This window comes from Mesoplodon bidens, assembly GCF_964165515.1.
Source record: "Mesoplodon bidens genome assembly, chromosome: 12".
Classification (NCBI taxonomy): domain Eukaryota; kingdom Metazoa; phylum Chordata; class Mammalia; order Artiodactyla; family Ziphiidae; genus Mesoplodon; species Mesoplodon bidens.
In genome coordinates this window covers 6,808,178-6,834,432 of record NC_138168.1, presented here as the reverse complement: position 1 = coordinate 6,834,432, position 26,255 = coordinate 6,808,178, and the positions used below count along the sequence as shown (strand labels likewise).

General features: G+C 43.0%; 1 protein-coding gene across 1 annotated transcript; it reads right to left on the bottom strand.

Annotated features, from left to right (window-relative positions):
* Nucleotides 1-16,915: 16,915 nt before the first annotated feature.
* Nucleotides 16,916-17,933, bottom strand: LOC308626059 (serine/arginine-rich splicing factor 7-like). Its single transcript, XM_081250851.1, has one exon. It carries the CDS (start codon nt 17,839-17,841, stop codon nt 17,125-17,127), a length of 717 nt encoding a protein of 238 aa, XP_081106977.1. The 5' UTR covers nt 17,842-17,933; the 3' UTR covers nt 16,916-17,124.
* Between the last annotated feature and the right edge of the window lie 8,322 nt (nt 17,934-26,255).

Genomic DNA, 26,255 nt, shown 5'->3' with positions numbered 1-26,255 from the left:
GAAACCAAAAGAGAAAACAGAGCTGAAATGTAAGCAGGTAAACTGAGTCCTGCGTTGAGGAGGGGCGTCTCTGCAGGGTGAGGGTAGGCCTGGGAATCTAAGGGAGGGAGGAAGGGATAATTGCAAATCAAATGAGTTAATAGAGGATAATGGGCGGGCAGAAGCTGTGGACACCTGCCTACAACACCATCTGCTCACCCACGGAAGCCGTCCTAGGTGGGCAGGGTCACTCACAACAACGCAGGATTGGATCTGTCCTGCCATGCCCTTGGGCACTGTACTTGATTTATCCTCCTGGGCTTCTAGGTCTTGTTTGTCAAATGCCCTAGATGGGATTGGATAATCTCCAAGAACCCTTTCCAATTCTAAAGTGCTAGAGTTTTTGGATTCTCTCATCTGCCGAATTTCTTTCAGATTCTTATTCTTCTAGAATATCAGCTATCATTGAGTTTTAAAAGAAGCCTCATGAGTACAATAGGATTTATGTGCCCCATTTCTCACTTCTTTTGTGAAGTGTTTGTCCACCTGGATTTTCCAGAATTCTAAATAATTGTGTTTTTCTTTTACTTTTCTTGATTGAAAGAAATTTTGTGAGCTACATAGAATTTGTTTTGCAATTTCATTAAGTTTGACTCTACTGTCAGTAAAAGAGTTAAATACTGAAAATCCCAATTTGATTTTTGTTACTAAGTATATTTAAACATGTTCTATTTAGTTATCCCAAAAAGAACTCATAAAAATACCTCCTGTATTCTCATAAAAATATTGAATTTTAATTAAATATGGAATCTGGCTTCATGTCATGCATAAAGAGATAAAGCCACATCATAGAAAATTAAAGGGCCAATTTAGAAAAAAACTCTCATGAAGTATTTTTCTTAAAACTTCAGCTCTGAACTAAATACCACTTAATTCCTTTAGATAACCAAAGAACAATTAAACAGAAATTAAGAAAATTGTTTTTAGGAGTTTGCAGTTTAAAGAATCCATTACATGGATTTCACTGGTCTTCCCTTTGGTGTACACAGACTGTTTTAAATGTTATACCTTAACAGTTGACTAAACAAGTGGGTCCCTATTATCTACCAGGCTAGGTGCTAAGAATACAGAATGAGTATAGCTCGTCTCTGCTTTCTAGGTATTTACTCCTTTTCTGCTCCAATGAGGCAGCTCATTGTTCATTTGGTTGGCTGTAGAGTGATTATCTGAGTCAAATTCCAGCTCCAGTTTTTCACTCATTCAGAGTTTTAATGTCTTCTTCTGCAAAAAAAAAAAAAAAAAAAAAGAGTAAGCATAGAACCTCAAAAGAATGTTCTGGCTGAAATATTTGGAATAATGTTTAGGGTATGTTAAATATTTAGAATAGGTTTGTGAAGATGTTTTGCTGTGTCACCTTGGTTAGGCTCTAGCCCCCAGTGATTCAACCAAACACAAATCTAGGTGTTATGGTGAAGGTGTTTTGTAGGTGTGATTAAAGTCCATAATCAGTTGACTTTAAATAGGAGAGATTATCCTAGATCATCTGGGTGGCTCTGATTCAATCAGTTGAAAGACCTTAAAATCCAGGCTGAGGTTTCCCTGGAAAGAAGAAATTCTGCCCACGGACAGCAGCTTCAGACTGTGCAGGAGAGACCCAACCTGCCCTTCCTGATGGCCTGCCCTATGGATTAGTGCCCTTGTAAGAAGAGACTCGTTCCTTATATGAGACAGAAAGAGAAAAAGAGTACTTACTTTCTCTTTCTCAGGAAAAGTGCTCTCACCAGAACCTGACCCTGCTGGAACTCCGATCTGGACTTCCCAGCCTCCAGAACTGTGAATAATTAATGTTTGTTGTCTAAGCCACCCGATCTATGATATTCTTATTATATCAACCAGAAATAACAAAGGCAGCAGGCCACAAATTCTGCCTGGAGATCCTGTAGCTCCCTTCAATCTCGTCCTCCCTGCAACCTGGTTACCCAGCTATTCTGTGCCCTACCCATCAAGCTTCCAATATGTTCTTTTGTTATCTACTGCCTACATTTATTGGGCTTGTTTTCTCTCCTTGTAACTAGAGAACTCTAAGTGATACTCTAGGATTTGGCCTTGAGTTCTCCTCTCTCCTCATTGCACATGACCTTCTGGGCATCCCACCCACTCCCATGGCTTCAGCCCACTCCTCGCTTTTATCTTCAGCCCAGAGCTGTCTCATGAGCTCTGTAACTGCACATGGAATTGCCTAACTGCTCTTCTCCTTCTTGGAGGGCTTCCAGACACCCAGAACCCAACATGTCCCAAAATGAACTCATGTACTTTCTCCCCAAATCTCCTCCTCCTACTCCTCAATTCTCTAATTCGGTGATTGACACCACCATCCACTGGGTCACTCAAGCCAAACACCTCCTCTTCCCCTTTCCCCTCAATAGACTAGCTTGATTCCCATTCTTAGTATCTCTCATGTCCATTTACTTCTCCCGACCCCTTATTCCTGTCTCCGACCCTCAGGGTGGCCCGGGATACTGTGGTCGTCCCCCAACTTTCATCCATTCTCATCTCCCTCTCCCTCTTCATCTATTTACTACAATCATACATCTGAGTCTCGTTTCTAAAGCAAGCACTGATCAATTATCTCCCATTTAAAATCTTTCTCTCCTATGACCCATATAAAAAGGCAAACTCAGCATGGCAAACAAAGCCTCCCAGAGCTGACCTCTGCCTGATTTCTCCATCCCTCTTTCCTCATTGTAATCCCTAAATGCTCATCATGTTGATCCAAGTGCACTTTACCTAAAATGTCACCCTATTCTCCAGGGTCCCTCCAACCCATCTGCCCTTCTGCTGCTCCCTTTGCCTGGAATGCCCTCCCCCACCCACCCCCAGCCATCTGCCTGGGAAACACCTACCCACCTCCTTATCAAAAGACTAAAAATGCTTTTTTTATTACAAAAATAACACATTTTTGTTGCAAAAAAGTCAGAAAGTACAGAGAAGTAGAGTAAAGAAATAAAGTCTACCTAAAAACCCACCACCCAGAAATAAGCCTAGAATTGGGGTGGGTAAACATATTCTCCCATCCTAGCTTTTCAGCAAAGCCATTAGGGGAGAACCATCAGGAGAGGGACTGGGAACCAGCCCTCTAGAGGACCTGCATGGATGAGGGGACATTAGGGAAGGAGGTGAGAATGATTTCAGGTAAGGATCAGGTATTATGGACTCTCCCTTCTCCTACCCCACTTTTAACATCATCACTGTACACTTGTGAGTATTTATATTCTGATTGATATCCTTCCATAACTTTTTCTCTGTAAGCACACACACGCACACCCTTCACCAAAATACTGTTTGATAATCTGCTTAAAAAAATTTTTTTAAAGTAGTTTACAGATTTTCACTTGTTTCATAAAATGGCACTGTAGTGAATATCTTCACATACATTCTTTTGAGCATTTGTCTATTTCCTTTTTTTAATTAAAAAATTTAAAAATTTTCATAGTTTTTAAAGGTTACTTTCCATTTACAGCTATTACAAAATATTGGCTATATTCCCCGTGTTGTACAATACATCCTTGAGCCTATCTTACACCCAATACTTTGTACCTCCCACTCCCCCCCTTATTGCCCCTCCCCCCCAGCTGGTAACCACTTGTTTGTTCTCTATATCAAAATAGATATAATTTTTAAATGCCAAAGTAAAGCATGGTGCTTTATATAATATTTTCTTTCTTTTTTAAAAATTTTATTGGAGTATAGTTGATTTATAATGTGTTAGTTTCAGGTGTACAGCAAAGTGAATCAGTTATACATATACATATATTCATTCTTTTTCAGATTCTTTTTTCATGTAGGTTACCACAGAATATTGAGTAGACTTCCCTGTGCTATACAGTAGGTCATTGTTGGTTATCTATCTTATGTACAGTAGTGTGTATATGTTAATCCCAAGCTCCTGATTTATCCCTCCCCCCACCACGTTTCCTCTTTGATAACCATAAATTTGTTTTTGATATCTGTAAGTCTATTTCTGTTTTGTAAATAAGTTCATTTGTATCATTTTTTAAAATTAGATTCCACATGTGAGTGGTATCATATGATATTTGTCTTTCTCTTTCTGACTTATTTCATGTAGTATGATAATCTCTAGGTCCATCCATGTTGCTGCAAATGGCATTATTTCACTCTTTTTTATGGCTGAGTAGTATTCCATTGTATATATGTACCATATCTTCTTTATCCATTTGTCTGTCAATGGACATCTATTTCCTTAATTTAAATTTTCAGCAGTGGAATTTCCAGTCAAAGTGTTCTTGTGCTATTTAAAAATTTTAAACTTATTTGCACACTGCCTTTAACAAAGATTGAACCAATCCCACCTGCCTCCGTAGTGTGAGAGTCCCTCTTCCCTCCTAGCCTATCTTTAATTGCCATTATCATTCTTTTTAATCTTTGCTAGTCCAATAGGATAAAAATGAATTTTTCGTGTTTTTATAACAGTTTTTTTTTTTTTTTCTTTTTGCGGTATGCGGGCCTCTCACTCTTGTGGCCTCTCCCGTTGCGGAGCACAGGCTCCGGACGCGCAGGCCCAGCGGCCATGGCCCACGGGCCCAGCCGCTCCGCGGCATATGGGATCCTCCCAGACCGGGGCACGAACCCGTGTCCCCTGCATCGGCAGGCGGATTCTCAACCACTGCGCCACCAGGGAGGTCCTTTATAACAGTTTTTAAAAACAGTTTTATTGAGATGGAACTGCATACAATAAACTGCACTTAAGAGTATGTAATTTGATAAGTTTTGGCATATGTATACACTCATGAAATCATCACCACAATCAAGATAATGAACATCTCTTTCACCCCTTAGTTTCCTTATGTCCCTTTGTAATCCCTCCCCTTCACCTCTCCTTACTTCCTCCATCTCTAGGCAATCACTGATCTGCCTCCTGTTGCTATAGATTAGTTTGCGTTCACTAGAAATTTATATAAATGGAATCAGATTATAGAAGCCATGCATTCTCATTGTGAAAAAAAAAAACCAACACACAGGCTGTTATGAGTTGGATTGTGTTATCCCTCCCAAATACAGTTGAAGCCCTAACCACTGGACCCCGTGAATGTGACCTTATTTAGAAACAGAGCCTTCACAGACGTAATCAGTTAAGACACAGTCATACTGGATTAGGGAGGGCCCTAAATGCAATGACTGGTATCTTTACAAAGAGAAAGAAATTTGAAGACACAGACACACACAGGGGAGAAAGAGGCAGAGACTGGAATGATGGATCTGTAAACCAAGAAACGCCAAGGATTGGCAGCGACCACCAGAAGCCAGAAGAGACAAGAAAGGATCCTCCACTAGAGGCTTCAGACAGAGCATGGCCCAGCTGGCTCCTGGATTTCAGACTTCTAGCCTCCAGAACTAGGAGATAAGACATTTTAAGCCACCCCTTGGTGGCCGTTTTAAAACACCCAGTTTGTTGTTATTTTGTAAGACAGCCCTAGGATATGAATACACAGACCTGAAGAAATCATCACATTGACAGTGTGATGAATATCCTGCAAGAAGGCCCCTGAATCTCGTTTAAGATCAGCCCATGCACTGACCCCTCCATGAAGCCTCCTCTATGCGTCCATTGGACAGTGGTAGGAAGCACAGAGAGTGGGGAGGCCAGCTCTGTCTGCAGGGGCAGCCTGTGCTGTTGTGGCCACAAAGTGGCGCTGATTCTCCAGTGGCCGTGGGGAGGCGGGGTGTGGCGGGGAGGTGGCGCCGAGTTGGAACCAGAGTCCTGGGAGGTTGCCGGCTGGCTCTTCTCCCTCCGCCCCTCCCCGACTCCCACCACCACACCTCTTGAGCAGCTGCCATCTTAGGAGGAAAAGATATTTGGAGACCTAGATCCTTCCTCTTCCCCTGGAGCCTCTGCTGACTCACTGTGTTCAGGGGTGTCTCCCTGAGCAATCTACAACCCAAACCTTCCCAAGCACACGTTCACAGTCGTCCTGGCTGGGTCCGGGAATCCTGCTTCAGTGGCACAAACTCTGAGCCGCATGGCTTTGCCCTCTTCTTCTTTAGAGCTTCCCTCCCGACCCCAGAGTGCAGGAACGCCCCTCTCCGTCAGTTCTTCTCACAGAACGAAGGGTGCCTCATTCAGGGTGCAGACCCCACCAATTTGCCAGAACATTTATTGAGCAAGCCCTCCCTCCTAAGAAATGGGGAGGGCAGAAGATAGGGGGGGTCAGACTTTAAAAGGAGAGAAGGAGGCTGCGTGGGTAGATGCTTTCGGAGGGAAAGGAACTGGGGAGAACTAGGGCCAGTTTCCCTCCACGTTTCATTACGAAACAGATACAGATGTCACGTCCAAAAGTGAGGAGGAGAACAGTGAGTGAGGGTGAAGCGCTTTTGCAGAAAAGTGGGAATGCGGAGGGAGAGGCCTTGTAGTATAAGAGTTAAAAAAAAGAGAGAGATGAAGATATATCAGTGAACGGGTAGAAAAAAATCCCTCCCTTTGGGAAATATTCTAGTTGGGGAGGGAAACTAAAAATAAGGAGTAAGCATAATTGATTAGTAAGAAGAACGGAACGCTAGAAGGTGATGTGCGTTATGGAAATAGATCAGGATAAAGGATATCAGACGTGTGGGGTGGGGAGCTGTGACTTCATATGAGAAGTCTTCATTGTCCTCGAAGCCTTGAAGGAAGTGATGGAGCTGTCCGTATTGCTGTTGGGGGCAGGTGTTGGTGGAGGGGTCGGGGACCAGCGATCCAGCAGAGAGAACGGCCCGTCAGCTGCCTGGCATATTAATGTCTCCCTTAGAATACGTGGGACGCTGGAACAGGAGAAGAGAGAAAAAGGAGATGGTTTGGGCAAGATGGTGCAGTGCAGGTGAGGCAGAGGGATCACGGGGGAGGAAATGGAAGGAATTAAACTGTGGTTCCGGAAACCGCTGATAGGGAGTGATCCTGCGTTCCAGATACCCAAGGAGGGTGGAGGGAACTGGGAGGTCTTGTCGAAAAGGAAAGGAGACTTAGTGGAAGTTGTTGGAGTGGGAGAGGTAGGGAGAGTCTGTGGGTAAGCAGCGGGTGTCTGGGTTAGAATCTGAGACGCCACTGGTAGAGTAGATCAAAGTGATGACAAGACCAAGACTTGCACTTTGGGAGTGAACTAAAGATGGTCAGGTGTGGGCAGACATCTGGGGCATCCCCAAGTCAACCGCGTTACCCCTGTGCTCTTCTGAAAGGGCGGCCGGATAATACTGAGCAGTGTAGAAAATTTCTCTCCTACTTTTGCCAATAGAATATTTTCTATACTTTGCACCATAGGATTCTATGTTCTCCCTGAAGAAGTTAGGGATGCCTGAATGTCTGCTAGCAAATTTTATAGGATGAACAAATTTGCACTTACAAATGGTAGGAACCTTAAATACCCCACCGATCCACCCATTTCTCTTATAAGAGCTGGCTTATTTTGTTCTCTTCTAAGAGGGCAAGGCCTGTCTGTTTTACGTAAACCTCGGTGAGAGGCAGTGTGGGGGTGTTGGGCTTGAAGCCACAGACAGACAGACAGGTGGTGCAGGAGGTTGGGAGCTGGCAGCCTCCACGTCTCTCCCGCCAACTCCTGACTTGAAGGAAGCATTGCTGGAAGTGGCAAAGTGGAGGGTGGAAATCTCAACCAAGACCTTTGTGGAGGGAGACGTGAGTCTACTTTCCTTCATCGGGGAGCGGCTTCCCTATTGCAAGTTTCCTTATCTTTCTCCACCATAATGCTGGCCTCTCTTCTGCTCTCTTGTGAAAGAGGGGTCATTGTTGGGAGGTAGTGATGCAGGCAACTGGGTGGAAAGGAAATGAGCAGTGATGACTCATTCACTCGTTGGCTACTTCAACAAACATATATATATTTTTAAAATTTTATTTATTTATTTTTATTTATTTCTGGCTGCGTTGGGTCTTTGTTGCTGCACTTGGGCTTTCTCTAGTTGCGGTGAGCGGGGGCTACTCTTCGTCGCGGTACGCGGGCTTCTCATTGTAGTGGCTTCTCTTGTTGTGGAGCACGGGCTCTAGGCACGTGGGCAAGGCATGGAAACCGTTGGTGGGATTACTAGAATTGGACACCTGGTCACCTCAACTTCTGGTCCTGCATTTTAAACTAATTTGCAAGGTAAATAAAATCTGGAACTGATCTCGGTCTCTCTACTTGGGTTCATGTGAAGGGTATTAATTTAAGAGTTATCTTCCTTTTGGAGAGAGAAGAGTGGACAGTTGACCTTAGTTTTCTTTTGAATATGAAATACAATTCCATAACTGATATCGAGCAGGGCCCTGTGGGGCTCCTGGGCACAAAAGCCTTTCTGTGTCCCCCATTTCTTGATTACAGGAAATAGGCTTCATTGAGCCTCCCTGACCTTCCCTGAGTTACAATGGACAGGTTCAAGCAGTTGTTAATTAGGGAAGGGAGAGGATGCGAGACCAGGGAGAAACAAACCGTCAAGAGAAACAACAGTGCAGCCTTGGGGCAGGGTCCTGGTTCCCCATCAAGGGATACACACAACAATATCTTTGAGCTGTTTTGCAGATGCTGAAACTACCACCAGGTGAGAGAAGTTAACAATTAATGATGGTATGCTGCCCACAAGCACGTAGACCCCAGACCGGTTGGAACAAGAAGGTTGATGATGTTGACTCCCACTTACCTCACCACCAACCAATCAGAAGAATGTCCACGAGCTGACCGCGCCCCCTGTGAGCCAGTACTATAAAACTCCTCACTACCCTCTCCAAGTTGGGACACACAGTTTTGAGGGCATCAGCCTACTGTGGCCACCTTTGCCTGGCAAAGCAATAAAGCTATTCTTTTCTACTTCACCCAAAAAACTCTGTTTCTGAGATTTAATTCGGTGTCAGGATACAGAGGCTGGATTTGGCTTCATAATATCAAACATTTTGTGTATTTTTTTGTCTGTGTAGTGTCTCATTTGAAATGTGAGTGCCTTGAGATATTGGTCTAGGTCGATCTTTTTCTTTCTTTCCTCCCGTCCTTCCTCCCTCCCTCCTTCCTTTCCTTCTTTCTTTCTTCCTCTCTGCTTCCTTTCTTCCTGTCTTCTTGCTCCCCTTTCCTTCCTTCATTCTATTTGTTTTAAGAATGCCTAGCAAAAAAAACAAAACAAAACAAAAAACCCCAAAAACCTAGCATATGCTTTGCATATAAATGTGTTTAGCACGTCACTTTGGGTGTACAGTCATGGTTCTTAGCTAGGGAAGCTTTTGCCCCCAGAGGCCATTTGGCAATGTTTGGAGACATTTTTCATTGTCACAGTTTGTGGGGGTGGGGAATGCTACTGACATCTAGTGGGTACAGCCCACTACGTCGTACATCCTACAATGCTCAGGACAGCCCTCCCACCACCAAAAATGATCTGGCTCCAAATGCCAGTAGTTCCTAAGATGGAGAAACCCTACTATAGAGGAAGAGGAGGAAACATGGAATCAACGATCAAGATCTGTCTCTCCGATTAAGAAGAGAAAAAATCCCTGGCATCTGTTCAGCATCTGTTCTGGGACCTGCTCAAATCAGAAGAGCCATGATGGAGTAGAGGGGGTGTTCCTGCATCTGGGAGTCCCAGGCTGTCCAGCCCCAGGTGTCAGGAAAACACAGTGGAAGAAGAAAATCAGCTGGTGGAGTTTCAAAGGCAGAAAATGGTCATAAATGTGTACAGGTTTCACATATGTTTTGGATCACAGGAGGTTTACTTCCTCCTGTCTGCTCTGGGTGAGACTGGACACGCTCACTGAGGCAATGCCCTGGCTTGAGTTCCGGCTGACATTCTGAATGGAGAGACTGTATATGTACATGAGTCATGGTTAGAAGCAGGACTGCAGACTCAATATCCTACAGAAAGAGGAGACATAAATATAAATTATTAATGATGGTATCATGGTTAAAGAAACAAATTTCTGGGCATGTAAACAGTAACTAAACCTTCACTGTTCTCAATCACTATTTATTAGTCTTCTTAGTTAACACTATTTTTTATTTGTGCCCAAAGGAAAAAAGAAAAGGGAAGGAAGAGGAGAAAGGAAAAGACGATAAAAGCAAAACTTCACAATGACATGGATTGTTGTAAATACACAAGATAATTTATCCAAGCAGCTGGTTCCCTGATGGTTAGTTTCATTAATTTCTTCTAAATGTACTCTCCTGTGTAATTATTTTGATGAAGTTAAAGATGTAAATTAAGATAAATATAAAATTAGGATTAAATTACTGCATCTACTAATAATCTCATTTTAAAATTTGACATACATTTGCCCTCCATAGGAGTTGTCCCAGTTTAAAACCCTGTCTGCCAGGAATGCAAGAATCTGCTTGCTTCTCTGCTCATGACAAAACTGAATTTTATTATCAAACTTAAAAATTTTTCCAACATGACTTTATAAGTAACAGCTCGTATTGTTTTCACTTGCATGTTTTTTCTTTTCAAATATTCAGATATTGGCCATTTGCCTTTCTTCTTTTATGAACTACCTGCTGATGTCTTTTGCCCACTTCTTCTGGTGTTATCATTCCCATTTGAAAGAGCTGTTTGTATAGTAGGGATTGTATTTTTTGCCCCTTTCATGAGTATCTTTTTTCTCACGTTGAAGATTTTTAATGGTATTCTAGATGTGAATAGCATTTGTGTATTTTTATGTGTAAAATTTCCATACCTTTTGCCTTCCTATGTGTTATCAATGACATGTAAGAAAATATAATGAAAAACCGGTCAATTTATCACTTATTTGTTTATTAATTCATTCATTTATTCAAGAAGTAGAAATCAAGTGCTTTCTATGAGTCAGAGGCTGTGTTTGGTGCTGAGAATGTAATGATGAGCATGACCAACTATATCCTCCCCTCATGGAGCTTAAACTCCATCAACAAAGCCACCAACACCACAACCACAATAATAATAATAACAAAATGAAACAGAACAAAATTCTCAGGAATAGTTGTAGAATAAAATGTGCAGGATCATTTTAAAGAAAACACTAAAATTTAGCTGAAGTACACAAAGAAAGACCAAATAAATGAAGATATGCTATATTCCTGGATGGGGATAGTTACCTTATAAAGATGTTAATTCTAATTAACTATAATTTAAACATTAATAAGAATAAATTGGGCTTCCCTGGTGGCACAGTGGTTGGGAGTCCGCCTGCCGATGCAGGGGGCGCGGATTCATGCCCCGGTCCGGGAGGATCCCACATGCCGCGGAGCAGCTGGGCCCGTGAGCCATGGCCGCTGGGCCTGTGCATCTGGAGCCTGTGCTCCGCAACGGGAGAGGCCACAACAGTGAGAGGCCCGCGTACCACACACACAAAAAAAAATTAATAAGAATAAATAGGTAAAATATCTAAGAGAAATTTTATAGAAAATGATAATAGCGGATTTGACCTATATGATATTAAAGCAGATTATACTTTCTCAGTATTTAAAATAATTGGGAAAACAATTATTAAATAAATGGTATTAGGTCAACTGATTAATTATGGTGGGGAAAGCCTAAAACTTTACATTATATTTATAAAATATAAAAATATTACATTTTATGCCAAATTAAATTCTAGAAAGATTTAAGATTTTTTACAAATATTGAAATGATAAGATTACTGGAAGAAAATATAAAGTACAATATCAAAGACAGAAAGAACAAAATCTACTCTGTAAGAATCTGCATAAAACTGCAAAAGATTTTTGTAACAACAATATCGAATTCAAATAGATTTTTTAAGTACAAAACGTGTGTGTGTGTGTGTGTGTGTGTGTCTGTGTGTGTGTCCATTGTGTCTGCGTGCAGAGGGGTGGAACAGAAATTTGCACTATCCCCAAATATGTAAAGTACTCTTCATATCTTCAAGAAAAAGGACAAACTTTTCATAGAAAAATGGGCAAATGACATGAATAGACAATTCAATAAAAGGAAATACAAATCAACAATACATATATATTTAAATATTAAGCTTTGGTAGTAATGAAAGAAATACAAACAGTCCAGCAAAGACTAAAAACCAGCGTTGAAGAGCATGTGAGAAAGGTACACTCATGTCCACCACTGATGAGACTCTCAATTAGGATTGTATTTTGAGGGACTCTCCCAAGGCTGCAATCACAGGGTTGGCTGGGGGCGGAGTCATCTCAAGGCTCCATGGGGGAGTGTCCGCCTCCCTGCTGGTAATCCGTTCTTTCTGGTTGTTGGTCAGAGATGTCAGTCTAGGCCACATTCAAGTCCACACATTTGAGGACATAAGAACCAGAAGTGAAGATTATTGGGGCCCATCTTAGAGGCTGCTCACCCCAGGAGACAATTTGGCAATACGGGTCAAAAGTGTAAAAACAATGTACATTTCATTGACACATCAGTTCTAATTCTCATTATCTAAAGAAATAATTGAACAAATGCACAAAGAAAGGAATGCAGGAAAGTTCTTTATGGAATGTCATATAATAGAATAAAAATGGGAACAACCAAATGTCAGTAGTCTTGTTTAAATAAATTAGGTTATAGCTTCATAACAGAACAGTAGGATGCAGCAATTAAACTTATATGGATGCATACATAGTAATATAGAAAGATGTTATTGAAATATGACTGAATTAAAAATCAAATTTAAAAAAATCCTTAAAATGTTAAATATATACACAGGAAAAAGTCTGAAATGACAGACTCCAAAATACCGACAATGATTATTTCTTTGAAACAATGGGAATATACATGATCTAAATTATTTTTTATTCTGGCTAATTCATATGACTTACATTTTCTACAGTGGAGATATAATATTTTATAGCAAAAATGAGCCAATACTTGTAATGAAAAGTAAGAAAACCAAATTTCCTTGCTAATATTTTACTGTACATTTGCACTGTGTCTTAGTCAGCTCAGGCTGCTATAACAAAAACACCATAGACTTGGTGGCTTAAACAACAGACATTTATTTCTCACAGTTTTGGAGTCTGGGCAGTCCAATGTGCTGGCAGAGTCAGTGGTGAGAACCTTCTCCCTGGTTCATAGTCTTTTTGCCATGTCTTCACATGGTGGAAGACTGAAGGGGCTCTCTGGGATCCTTTCTCTAAGGGCACTAATCTCATTCGTGTGGGCTTCACCCTCATGACCTAATCACCTCCTAAAGGCCCCGCCATCGTACACCATCATGTTGGGGATTAGGGTTCAACATATGAATTTAGGGGGACACAAGCAAGCATTCAGTCCACAGCAAACTGCTTATGCTTTCAACAACACTAGAGAGTCCCCCCTTCTCACTGTCAGCCCCCATTTTCCTGAGGTCTTCCCCAGCCACCTGAACACGGTAAGATCCTTTAAGAACCAGACTCAGACTCAAACCATTCTTTCTCTCTCTGGGGAAGATTCTACATAAGCCTCTTCCAGGGTCTTCATCACAGCAAAGCTGCCCCAGCTGCACATCCTAGTGAAGGGGGTTGTCATTGTTCTCTAGGTATAGACCAATAGCTCATAGCTAACTAGCATGCATGGAAGGCCACAGTGGAATGTGGAATGCTGCTCTCCAGAGCCTTCCTTGGACTCCTCAGATACTCATTCGATGTTGACACTCTCCTGTCCTGTCAAGATGAGTCTACAAGTAACAGTAGTAATTTTTCATTTTTACCATTCCTTTGAAATCTTAAACACATTATTTTTGTTTGGGGAACACAGAGCTCTTATGTTCTATTAACAAATGAGAATTAAAATACACTACATTAAGTTGTGCTGTTAGGACCTCATTTCCATGAGATTGTTTCTGCTGAAACATTTAATTGGGTATGGTTTATGCATTGACAGTAATCAATATATCCATTCTTCAGGGAGCTGAGAATCACATCCCTGTGTTTGAAGGAATCATTTATATGTATGTTATGGGTTCATTAAATAAAACAAGTGAAACCCATAGGTGCACAATATTACCGAAATGCTTCACAGCATGCATTGTGATCCCTTTATTGGCTGATGTAGTAATTAAATTCATGTGCTCTAAAGCAATACAGAAAGCTGTTTTATTCCTTTCTAAATGAACTTCATTCTTTTCAGGTTTAGAAATTAGAACTGGAAAATGCCAGTATTTAAGGCAAAGTGTTTTCAAAATTAATCCCAAGGAGGAGAATTCTTAATATGGCAGCTCGTTGGAAATGTGACGTTATTCCCTGCCAGGCCTTTCTTAAGCACCAGCCCCTATCCCTTTTATCTGATTCTGAAAAGGCCTCAGACATAATTGGGTTTCCTAAGACCTGTTTCTCTCCCTGGACACGATCGTGAACAAAGAGTGCCAAACTGGGAAAATAATTAAGTTTAATGAGAGAGACACTGGGGAAGTGTGAGTGGTTTCCTCTGTTTTCTTTGATCTAAAATAATGAACATTCGTGCAGCAAATAGAGCAGAAAGATTACAAACATCTAGTCCTAAACAGAGGTGTCACTTTTATACAATCTAATGAAATTGCCTTCAACAAACCATGGTCACAACTGAGTCTGTTCAAGCGTGACAGAACGTCCTGGGGCTCTGTGTTTTTAATCTTAGTTTGTGCTAAGTTGTACAAAATATGCTCCATCAAAGATACATGGAGGGTGTGCCCGGTTATTTCTATCTCGTCAGGTTATGGGTGTAGGATTTTCTCCTTTAGGAGTTCAGAACCTTCTTTTTTTTTTTTAAAAAAATTTATTTTATTTATTTATTTGACTGTGTTGGGTCTTCGTTTCTGCGCGAGGGCTTTCTCTAGTTGCGGAGAGCGGGGGCCACTCTTCATCGCACTGCGCGGGCCTCTCACTGTCGCGGCCTCTCCTGTTGCGGAGCACAGGCTCCAGACGCGCAGGCTCAGTAGTTGTGGCTCACGGGCCCAGTCGCTCCGCGGCACGTGGGATCCTCCCAGACCAGGGCTCGAACCCGCGTCCCCTGCATTGGCAGGCAGACCCTCAACCACCGCGCCACCAGGGAAGCCCTAGAACCTTCTTTTTACAAATGTTTTCAACTTCGTTTGAAGACTGTCTTACCTGCCCTTTCTTCTGTCATAGGAAAGGACTGTGAGCTCCCTAAGGTGGAGACAGCACCGTGCTTGTCACTGAACTGCTGCACCTGTAACAGCACTGGTGCACGTGGACTCAGGAAACCTTCGGTGAAATGAATGAGTGAATAAATCACTGATGAGCCCACCACTGAAATGTAGCTACTGTCTACATTTTGCTTTGTAGCTTTCCAGTCTTTTATAAGGATGAATATTTGTACTTGGGGGAGGCCATTCAAGAGGGATAAACGGGCTTCCCTGGTGGCGCAGTGGTTGAGAGTCTGCCTGCTAATGCAGGGGACACGGGTTCGAGCCCTGGTCTGGGAGGATCCCACATGCCGCGGAGCAACTAGGCCCGTGAGCCACAACTACTGAGCCTGCGCGTCTGGAGCCTGTGCTCCGCAACAAGAGAGGCCGCGACAGTGAGAGGCCCGCGCACCGCGATGAAGAGTGGCCCCCGCTTGCCGCAACTAGAGAAAGCCCTCGCACAGAAACGAAGACCCAACACAGCAAAAATAAATAAATTAATTTAAAAAAAAAGAGGGATAAACAACCCTGTCATCTTAGTGGCTCAAAATTTTTTTCTTGATCAAAAAGCCACTGTGGGCCCAGTGGCTCTCCAGAGCAGCTACCCTCCAAGCAGTGACTCAGGGACCCAGGATGCTTATGAAACCAAGCAGGACCCTCTGGGCCCTTCCTGGTGACAGACCCCCTCTCCCCAGCCCGTGTCCTGTGCCTCTTGTTTGTAGAAAAGCTTTAGCCTCCTAGGCCTTCCCTGAGTTCCAAAAAGAAAAATTTAATCAGAGAAGTAAAAAAAAATACAGAAACAAAAGAAAACAGTCAAGCAAGACAAAATAATAATAGTTTAACCATAAAACAAAGTCAAGGATCTTTAGCTCCTTCTCAAGAGCCATAGATAATATCCTGAGGCATATCCCTGAGTTGTTTTGCAGAGTCCAAAACCCCTGCCAGGTGGAAGAAGTTAACTGCGTGCTGACCACAAGCACATAGACCCCAGAACGGTTCGAATCAGAAGGTTGATGGTTGAGATTCCCAAAACATCACCCTGTTACCTCACCACCAACCAATCAGACGAATGTCCAAATCCGATGAAGCATCCTACAACCCTCGCCCCTAGTTTTGCCTTTAAACACTCTTCCCTGAAAGGGTCTTTTGAGCATGAGCTGCCTGTACCCCTTGCTTGGTGCCTCTGGTAAGCCCTGTACTTCCCTTCACCGTACCCCATGTCAGTAGACCGGCTTTGCTGTGCGCTGGGCGAGGGGACCCAAGTTTGGTTTGGTAAATGCTTCCATCCTGTGCACTGTCACTTCTACACGTGACTTCCATGGCTTCTGCCAAAGGGGACGAGGGAGATGGAGGAGGGAGAACACACTCCCTCCCATTCCACCATTGGTGCCCCCCACCCCCCAGCCCCGACTGTCAGAGAGGCGGGAAATACAGGCAGGCAGTGCAGAATATTCTGACAGTGAATGTGCCTCTGCAATGTGGTTTCTGTGCAGAACTCAGTCATCTGGCTGTGCCAGATTATATTTTAACTCGTTATTGTTGGGCAAGATGGTCATTTTCAATTTTTGCATATCATAAATCTGTTTAAGAGGGAAAACCCCAATAATTTTTTTTTTCTAATTAGAAACATTTTATTTTAAATGTGCCAAATAAAAACCCACATTTTGGGCTTCCCTGGTGGCGCAGTGGTTGAGAGTCCGCCTGCCGATGCAGGGGACACGGGTTCGTGCCCCGGTCCGGGAATATCCCACGTGCCGCGGAGCGGCTGGGCCCGTGAGCCATGGCCGCTGAGCCTGCACGTCCAGAGCCTGTGCTCCGCAACGGGAGAGGCCACAACAGTGAGAGGCCCGCGTACCACACACACACACACAAAAAAAACCCCACATTTTCAGACCATAGGATGTTAATACATTCAACAAAAATTTATATTACCTTACTGCTGTGAATTTACAGAGTAATAGTCCAGATCCGTTTTGATTAGATGGTTGAATTACCCTTCCCTAAGTTACACTTTACAGACATCACAAATCCCTTATAATAGTGTAAACAAAATAACTTTTCCCTAAAAGGTGAACTCGAGAACTTCAGTCCACTCTTTCAGGACTTGCACTTCTTCGCGGACTTCCTGATGGGGAACGACTTCTTTTTGGAGATGGAGACCTGGACTTCGATCGGCTGCTTCTTGGTCGTGAAAGAGACCTGGATCTTGATCTCGACCTGGACCGGGATTGGAAATACCTCGATCCTTTTATAGAACCAGACCTACATCGTCTGAGTGAAGCTGATCTTGATCTACGAAGAGACACAGATCTTGATCGCCAAGGAGATGCTGATCTTGACCTCCTTCCCCTGCTCCTGCTGCGAGAGCGAGAGTATCGCCTACCTCTGGATCTTGAATGTGATCTAGACCGTGACCTGCTTCTTCTTCGGCGGCTATAGCGGTGACAATCATAAGCATAATGTCCCTTTTCACCACACTCATAGCATCTATCATTGGGATCAAAGGGACGTCGGGCAGGTGGTCTATCAAAACGAGATCTCCGAGGCATGCCTGTTGATAGTTCAACTCTCACTCGGGAACCACAAATCACTTTCCCATCCAGGCCTCGCACTGCATCTTCTGCATCTCTAGGATCTTCAAATTCCACAAAGGCAAATCCCGGAGGATTTCTGGCAATCCACACAGTTCTTAAGGGACCATAATAACTGAAAGCCCTTTCTAACTCTCCTTTGCCAGCACCAGTTCCCAGGTTACCAACATACACCTTGGTTTCTCCTCCGTACTGCCCGTAACGCGACATGATGACTGGCCTGCGAGCTCGGCTCTTTCAGCTCGCAGCGCCCAGAGATCGATTACTACAAAACCTACAACGCAGACACACTCACCAACGGTCCCGGCGGCACTCAAACCCCAATAATTTATGCACATTTCTGCTTGTTTCAGGATAATTTGTTAGAAACAATTACCTTCCCCAAAGGAGGCCTTCTGACTTTGACAGTAGTAATCCTCAACTGGGGGGTGATTTTGCATCCCCCTACCCCACCCGGGGGATATTTGGAAGTGAATGGAAACATCTTTGGTTGTCACAACTGGGGAAGTGGGGTGGGCCGTATAGGTGCTACTGGCATCCAGCGAGTAGAGGCCAGAGATACTGCTAAACATCCTACCATGCACGGGACAGTCCCGCATGATGAATAATTGCCAGCCCAAAATGTCAACATGCCTGAGGTTGAGAAACCTTGTTTTAAACTACAAACGTGTCCCTGTATGAATGACACAGCCTTTGTAGTGTGTACATATTTTCTACCTCCTCATAGTAGTAATTTTTAACATTTTCATGATACTTTACAGTTTCCAAAGGGCTTTCATACATTTCATTTTTCTCCTTCCCAAAGCCTTGAAGGTGGGCCAGAGCAAATAGTCTTCAGTTAACACCACTTTGGCCTGCAAATACTAAGAATCGGGGTGGTTAAGGGATTTCTCTCTACTCCCATAAATGCTGAGGTCTGAACGCAGTTTTCTGGCTCCTAGTTCAGCCTCTATCCCACAATGCACTGCAGCTTGTCCTGGACCAGCGGGTCCCTCAGGTCCCCTGTGTGCCTGAGAGGTGAAAGCCACCTTGATTAGAGAGAGAGAGAGAGAGAGAGAGAGAGAGAGACCCTCGGCCCCTAGGGACAGAGTCAGGGTTGGGACGTAGACCAAAGGAAAGAAAAACGCAATAGAAACAGGAGAAGAAAGGCCACCCTATTGAAAAATACCATTTGGGCACAGCTGTCTCCTTAGAAATTGGGTTCAGGGAGTGTCTTGAATTTCAGGAGATAGTATTTCCTTCAAAGCCAAGGAGGAAGAGGAAAGAAAGAGAGGTGTGTTCGAGATGTGCACTCTCATGTAAAAACCGGTTAGCAGATAACTGTCTGGCGAGGATTTCCCAGACTGGGGGCCTGCCCTGCTGATTTTAAGTGGAGGTGGCTGGGACTTGGGGGTCGCAGTGGGAGGGCAACAAAGAAGGTTGAGTGATTCTGATCCCTAGTCCGTTGGTGACACCTGGAACTCATTTACAATTGCTTCCTAAAGCAGTATTTCATTGAACAAAAGCTTCTTACAACATTTGGTTTAGAAATCAATGCTCACATAACCCTTTACTGTCCTTTTCAGTTTTGTATGACATGTTGGTAGGCTGTCTCTGAACTTGCTAACAGTAAAACTTAAAATCCAATCATCTCACTGGCCTAGAAACTCATTTCCACTTTAACCTAGATAAAATCCAACCAAATGATGCCTTTTATGAATGACTGCTCAAATAATTTTAATCCCATGGGGGAAACTATATTGCAGATATCCATTTTTTGTACAAATGGATTCAATTTATCATTCTTACTTTATTTTATTTATTGTTTCATTTATATTAAATATTAAGAATGTAACAATATTTGAGGAGAATTTAAGTATTTATTTTTACGCTTACCTTCTCTTTATGGCAAGCAGTCTTGATTTTCCACACAGAGAAGTAATCTGTTCTTTTAAAAATTATTTTTACAATAAAATTAAGTAAAACAGGGTCAATTGGAAGAAAACTACTTAATAATAGTGTAGAAGACATACAGACGTGGTGAAAATTCATGAAGTTGGAGTTTGAATGAACACTGTTGAGAAACACTAATTTAGCACCCCAAGAGCCAAGTTTTAGAGTCCTCAGAGCTGGATGTGTGCATTTCACTCACAGAAGATGGTTCTCAACCATGGCTGCACATTAGGGCTACCTGGGGACTTCCAAAAAACAGTGATGCCTAGACTCTACTTCAGACCAATTAAATCAGAATCTCTGAGTGTGGGACCCAGGAATGGATATTTTAAAAAATTTATTTATTTTATTTATTTATTTGGCTGTGCCAGGTCTTAGTTGCAGCATGCGGGATATAGTCTCCCGACCAGGGATCTAGTTCTCTGACCAGGGATCCAACCTGGGCCCCCAGCATTGGGGGCATGGAGTATTAGCCACTGGACTACCAGGGAAGTCCCAGGGATGGATTTTTTTAAAGCTCCCTTTCCAATGTGTGGTCAGAGCAAAGAACAACTGATACAAGATCTCCTGCCTTCTCTTCACGATGAGTTCCAAGATGAACTTTTGAAATGTACATTCTAAGTCAAGTGTACCACTTAGCTAATAGGCCAGGTGAAGAGGGAATTCAGTTTCTGTACACTTGATTTTGAGAACCATGCTCAGTTTTGACACCTTGTTCTGGGCCACCCCAATCCCCCACACTGACACTCTGCTCAGGTCCAGCTGTCCCCTCCCACGAGGATGTCCTCCTCATCCCACTCAGGCTCTGTGATCTCGCAGGAGGCTGGAATGTTGAACAGTGGCAGTAATAAGAACAAGGTTCTATTTACTGAGTTCTTATTATATACTATCTTTTGTTGCAATGAATATTATTATACATACATTTTGCACATGTGAAAGTATATATCTACAGGACAAAAATCTACATATGTAACTTACAAACCTGGGATTCCTATATGCATTCTTCAGCATTTTACTTGGAAACAATCGTAAATTCACAGAAAAGTTGCAGGAACAGTGCAAAGGATTTTTTTTTCTTGAGCCATATACAAGTAAGTTGCTGACAGGATGCCTCAGTTCCCCAAATAATTTACTATGTATTTCCTACAAACAAGGACATTCTCTTGTACAACCGTAAACTTCAAAATCCAGGAAGTTAGCATCGATACACCATTCATCTTAGATTCCATTCAAATTTCATCAGTTGTCCCACATGTTCTTTATAGAAAAAGGATCAAGTCCAGAGTCACATGTTGCATTTAGTTTTCTCTTTAGTTTTCTTCACTCTGGAAGAGTTCCTCAGATTTTCCTTGACCCTCACAACCTTGGTGCTTTTGAAGATTTCAGTTATTTAGCAGAATGTCCCTCAACTGAGGTTAGTCTGCTTATGATTAGATTCAGGTGTGCACCCTTCCAGCTTTCACAGGGGCGTCACTGCAGTCTTCTCTTTCATTCTATCAGATGGTGCGTGATTTCAATTTGGCATATTAGTGCCTATTTGCTTGATTAAGGGGATGTCGACCAGGCAAGTGACTCTTTCCCCTTATAATAAATAAGTATTTTGTGGGAGGTATTTTGAAACCATGTATGTATCCCACTCCCCTTCAAACTTTCAATTCAATGCATTCATTCATTCATTCATATCATTATGAACTCATGGATTCCTAGTTTATTTAATAGGTTACAATCCATTAGTATCAATACTTATTTTGATGTTCAAATAATCCAGATTTGGTTAGTGGGAGCCCATTTAAGCTGGCTTTCTATTTCATACATAACCCCATCATTACTTGAGCACTTCCTTGTTTTTTTTGCATAACAAGTTGTTCAGGATCAGCTTTTACTTTCTCTGCCCCAGCCCTGGTATCAGCCATTTGTTCAAGAATCTTTGGATCCTTTGAGTACAGACTGGTGTTTTGAAACCAATATCTAGGCACCAGGTGTGTTCATTGCTATTGAGGTGTTGCAGCTGCCAGGCCTCCCCAGTGGACAGAGCTGGAATCCATGTGTACACACATACATACACACACACATTGACATATATTTATGCCATACTTATTTCTATAACTATCTTTACAAACCATGAGTTCACACCAATATCCTCCATTATAACCCAGCACCACAGGGTTTACTCTAGTCTTCTCCCTTCCCACGTCTGTAACCTCATTCTCCAACAGTGAGACTCCTGCCTCATGTTACACTCAGTATATTTACTCATTTGATGCTCTGCCTTTACCCTCTCCCAACCACCCATGTACTGACTCCCTCCTCAATTCATAAGGATGCCGACACTCTGCACTGGATCTCCACTGGGTTTTAATGACTTTTTCTGGGCTACCCCTCCCCCATACCTACTTGGGCTCTGAAACCCTGTACCAAGCTGCCCCACACCATGCAGATGTTTTCCTCATCCCTCTTGGGCTCTGATGCCCTACAGTGGGCCATTGTTACCACTGTCCACCCACTTGGACACCCTTCTCACCCTGCTGTGCCCTGACACCCAGCGTCTGGTCACCCTCTTTTATGGACCTCCTCCTTAACTTGCTCAGCCTGCCCCAGCTCCCTCACCCCTACCCCTGTGCATTGAGACTTACTTTCCTCAGCCCCACCTAATGCAATACAAATTTTTTAAAATTTTGAAGTGTTCTGACAAATTTATACCCAGAGAGATTCCATCAATTCATATCCTACCATTAATGTAAGAGAGCCTATCCCCCTAACACTCAGCAGTGGAATGTGTTATTGTACTTTTAGATCTTTGCTAATTTGAGAAGTGAAAGGTTTATCTCATTGTAGCTTAAACTGTATTTAAGGAAAAATAAAGTATTTCTACAAAACAATTAGAACTCACACTCTCATTAAAACTCCAAAGTATGATTCCAGTAGCACTCTTAATCTTTCATAGTAAACCCCAAACTTTGTAAAAGAATGAAATTATCTCACTTATGTAATAGCATATTTTCCCCTCTTTATTAACTAAACTGAGTTCTAGAAAACATATTTTTGGTCCCAGATATAATTGAAAGGGATAGCAAATTTTAATTTCTAATGGGACAAGAAAACTCACACACAGTCTGTTTTGACTAGAACAGTTGTCAAATCAATAATTAATTGTCACTTGATCTGAGAAAAACATTGAATTAGAAGAAAAAAAAAAAAGCCCTGTCACATAATAATAATGGAAGGTCTAGGTCATTTGACCTCGTGTCCTAAGGTTTTGGAGGAGGTCAGAGTGTCACAGCTTGCCCTTGATCTCAGAGCAGCTCCCAGCTGACACTTCATGATAGCTGTGGACGTCTTTATGGAGCATTAACAGTTTATCCGGAGCAGCATCTTTCACTCGGGAGCACTTGGTACTGGAAGCACCTACTAGAAGCTGTGTTGCATTTACCCTCACCCAGTGAGCAGCATTGAAACGCCTACTCAGATTTCCCTGTAGAGGTCCATGGCTGCCTCAGAGCCATCTGATGCACTAACCAGGCCACTATTCTCCTTTTCCAGGGTGTAGTAGAGGTAGGCATGTAAATTTTAACAACCTCTAGAAATGAAATGTAATATGGTCCAAGGAATTATGACACTTATAATTAACAGACTTCTAAGGATAAAAGAAAACCTTAACGATACCCTAAGTTTTGTATAACTTCCTACGTTTCACCAGGCATTCAGAGATGGCCCAGCATCATCTGCCATAGGGTAGGTGCAAAAGATCTATTAGTGGGTTTCCCTGGTGGCACAGTGGTTGAGAGTCCGCCTGCCGATGCAGGGGACGCAGGTTCGTGCACCGGTCCAGGAAGATCCCACGTGCCACAGAGCAGCTGGGCCAGTGAGCCATGGCCGCTGAGCCTGCGCATCCGGAGCCTGTGCTCTGCAATGGGAGAGGCCACAGCAGAGAGAGGCCCGCCTACCGCAAAAAAAAAAAAAAAAAAAAAGATCTATTAGTTGGATAGTTCAGTAGGTCCATGAGTGAAAGATAAACCCAGGAACGATGAACACACGCTGTGTCGCGATTTAAGGTCACGTGATGAACCACAGTGACCGGCCACAGGTGGGTCGGCCCTCAGGATGGCCTCTTTCCTTCACCACCCAGGCTCCTGAGCTTTGCCTGGTGCTTCTGATTCCATCTCATAATACTTTCATCTCAAACTCCCAGGAAACCAAGCCTATCAAATTACTAATCATAATACTTGGAAAAAGCAGCAACGGGATTCATCAATTCCTGGGGGAAAAAAATGATTGATTCGTTTATTTTCACCCAATATTTATTGAGGGTCTAGCATGTGGCTGGTGCTGTTATAGGTCTTGTGAATTCAACAAAGTTCTCACCCTTGTGGGTTTCACATTTTAATGGGGACCAGACAATAGATAGATGGCTGCTTAATAAACAGTGAGATTGTGATGAGAATGAAGAAGACAAAGCAAGGTAGGGGGCTTGAGGGACAGGGAGGAATGAACATTTCAGACAGTCCAGAGAACGTCTGTCAGAGGAGGTGACTTCTGAGCAGAAGCCTGTTTTGTCCCTTGTATGTCAGACCTGCAGCTTCTATGATTACAAGTTGATTTGGTCCAGAAGCCATCATCTGGGCTCCCCTGAACCCTCTTTTCCGTAGTCATTTTACTGCCTGACCCAGTCCATTTTTAATGTAGTGGTGATGGCCTAGACTGCCAGGGCCTGAAAGCCATGTCCTTTCCTAAATTTCTTCCAGCAGGTAAGGCAGGACCCTCTATTCATTCATTCATTTGAAAGATATTTGTGAGAACTCACTACATCCTAGAAACTGGCCAGGCCTTGGAAATGCGGACCAAAATGAGTAAGTCATGGCTGCAGCCCTGGGTGAGCTTCCAGATCAGTTGGGATAGCACACATGTAAACAAATCAGTGCAAAAAAAGTGTGCCAGGTGCCTTGAGAGCAGGATAGATTGAGGTCTCCTTATGGAGGTCTTCAAAGTTATTGTGGAGAGATTAAATAGTATACTCATAAATCATACTTGATATATATCAAATATTATATCAGTATCAATGTTACATTCACATATATGTATACAAGGGTACAAGGTTTACAAGGCAGTATGGAGCCACTGAAATTGTTAGTGCCCACTGAAAAAAATGCACAACCTAAAATTTGAGAGTTATGTTTTATTCGGCAGATATACTGAGGACTTAAGCCCAGGAGCTAGGCTCTCAGATAGCTCTGAGGGACTTCACTGACTGAAGAGGTAAAGGAGGAACCAGGATATATAGGAATTTGGGAGGGGTGGGGACAGGAAACCAGGAAGTTGAACATCAAAACATTACTGCTAATTAAAGAAAAAACAGACATCTCAAGTTAATGAATTTAATGCTTTCCTGTGTATGGGAAGATGCAAGAGTCTGGGCTTAATGAAATCATTCCTTTGATATGCACCTTAACTATCTAGGGGCAGTACCCTGTTTTTCTTTTTCTTTTAATTTATTTATTAGTTTATTTATTTTGGGCTGTGTTGGGTCTTCGTTGCCGTGCACGGGCTTTCTCTAGTTGCCGCGAGAGGGGGCTACTCTTCGTCGCGGTGCACGGGCTTCTCATTGCGGTGGCTTCTGTCCTTGCAGAGCATGGACTCTAGGCACGCAGGCTCAGTAGCTGTGGCTCGCGGGCTCAGTAGTTGTGGCGCACGGGCTTAGTTGCTCCGCGGCATGTGGGATCTTCCCTGACCAGGGATTGAACCTGTGTCCCCTGCCTTGGCAGGCGGATTCTTAATCACTGCGTCACTGAGGGAAGCCTCAGTATCCTGTTTTTCTCCATCCTGAATCCTCTCAGGGTGCACTGTGGTGGGTGGCTGCAGAAGCTGATGGCCTGATGGCTGCAGCATCCTTTGTTTACTGATACGACAGGCAACATTCTTTGAAAACTGAGCAGGTAAGGGTGGGCTGCATGAAGTGGGGACAAGGTGAGACAAGCAACAGGAAGACGTGATAGCTGAGGGGATAATGAGGCTCTGGACCAGGATATGGTAAGAGAATGAAAGAAAAATCACCATCATATGAGAGTGTCAGTGCCAAGGTAGACAGGACAGGACTGGGAGATGGATTGGATCCGACAAGCAGAAGTGAACAACGCCCCATTCAGAGGGCTTTGTCTTCCTCTTCCTCATCCTCTCAGCTCTGAGAAGAATAGTACATCCGAGCTCGGGAGCTTCAGTTTACATATTAGCTGGAATTTTTATTAACCAACCAAGCAACAATTTCTGATTCTACCTCATCCATTGGGCAATGAATTTTGCATTGAAAAAAGGAGTTTCAGAGACCAGTTCACATCACTGCTTTAATTTCTCATTTGTCAATTTAGATAGGTTTCCAAAGCTGCAGCAAGGGATGGCTACTGGACTAATGAACACAGGGACCCCCGTGATTCCCTCTAGGCTTTTCGATGAATGTTTTGCAGCGACACATAATAAACGAATTTTCTTTGCCCACCCAGAGGGTGGTAACAGGGATTTAAGATTTAAGTAGTGCCGCCCAGTTCTGTCCTCTGGTTCCCCCGCCCCCACCCCTGTCTGCAAAATCTATAGACTTCTCTGAAAAGGCACCTATGTCTAAGGTAAAAATATTTCATGTGTCAACAACAAAAAACCCACGCAATTTGAAATGCTCTGAAATTATTTCGGAAGCAGTAGACCCG

Bases quoted from the DNA above. Each gene is read 5' to 3' on its own strand.
- LOC308626059 (XM_081250851.1), bottom strand. From the start codon at position 17,841: ATGTCGCGTTACGGGCAGTACGGAGGAGAAACCAAGGTGTATGTTGGT.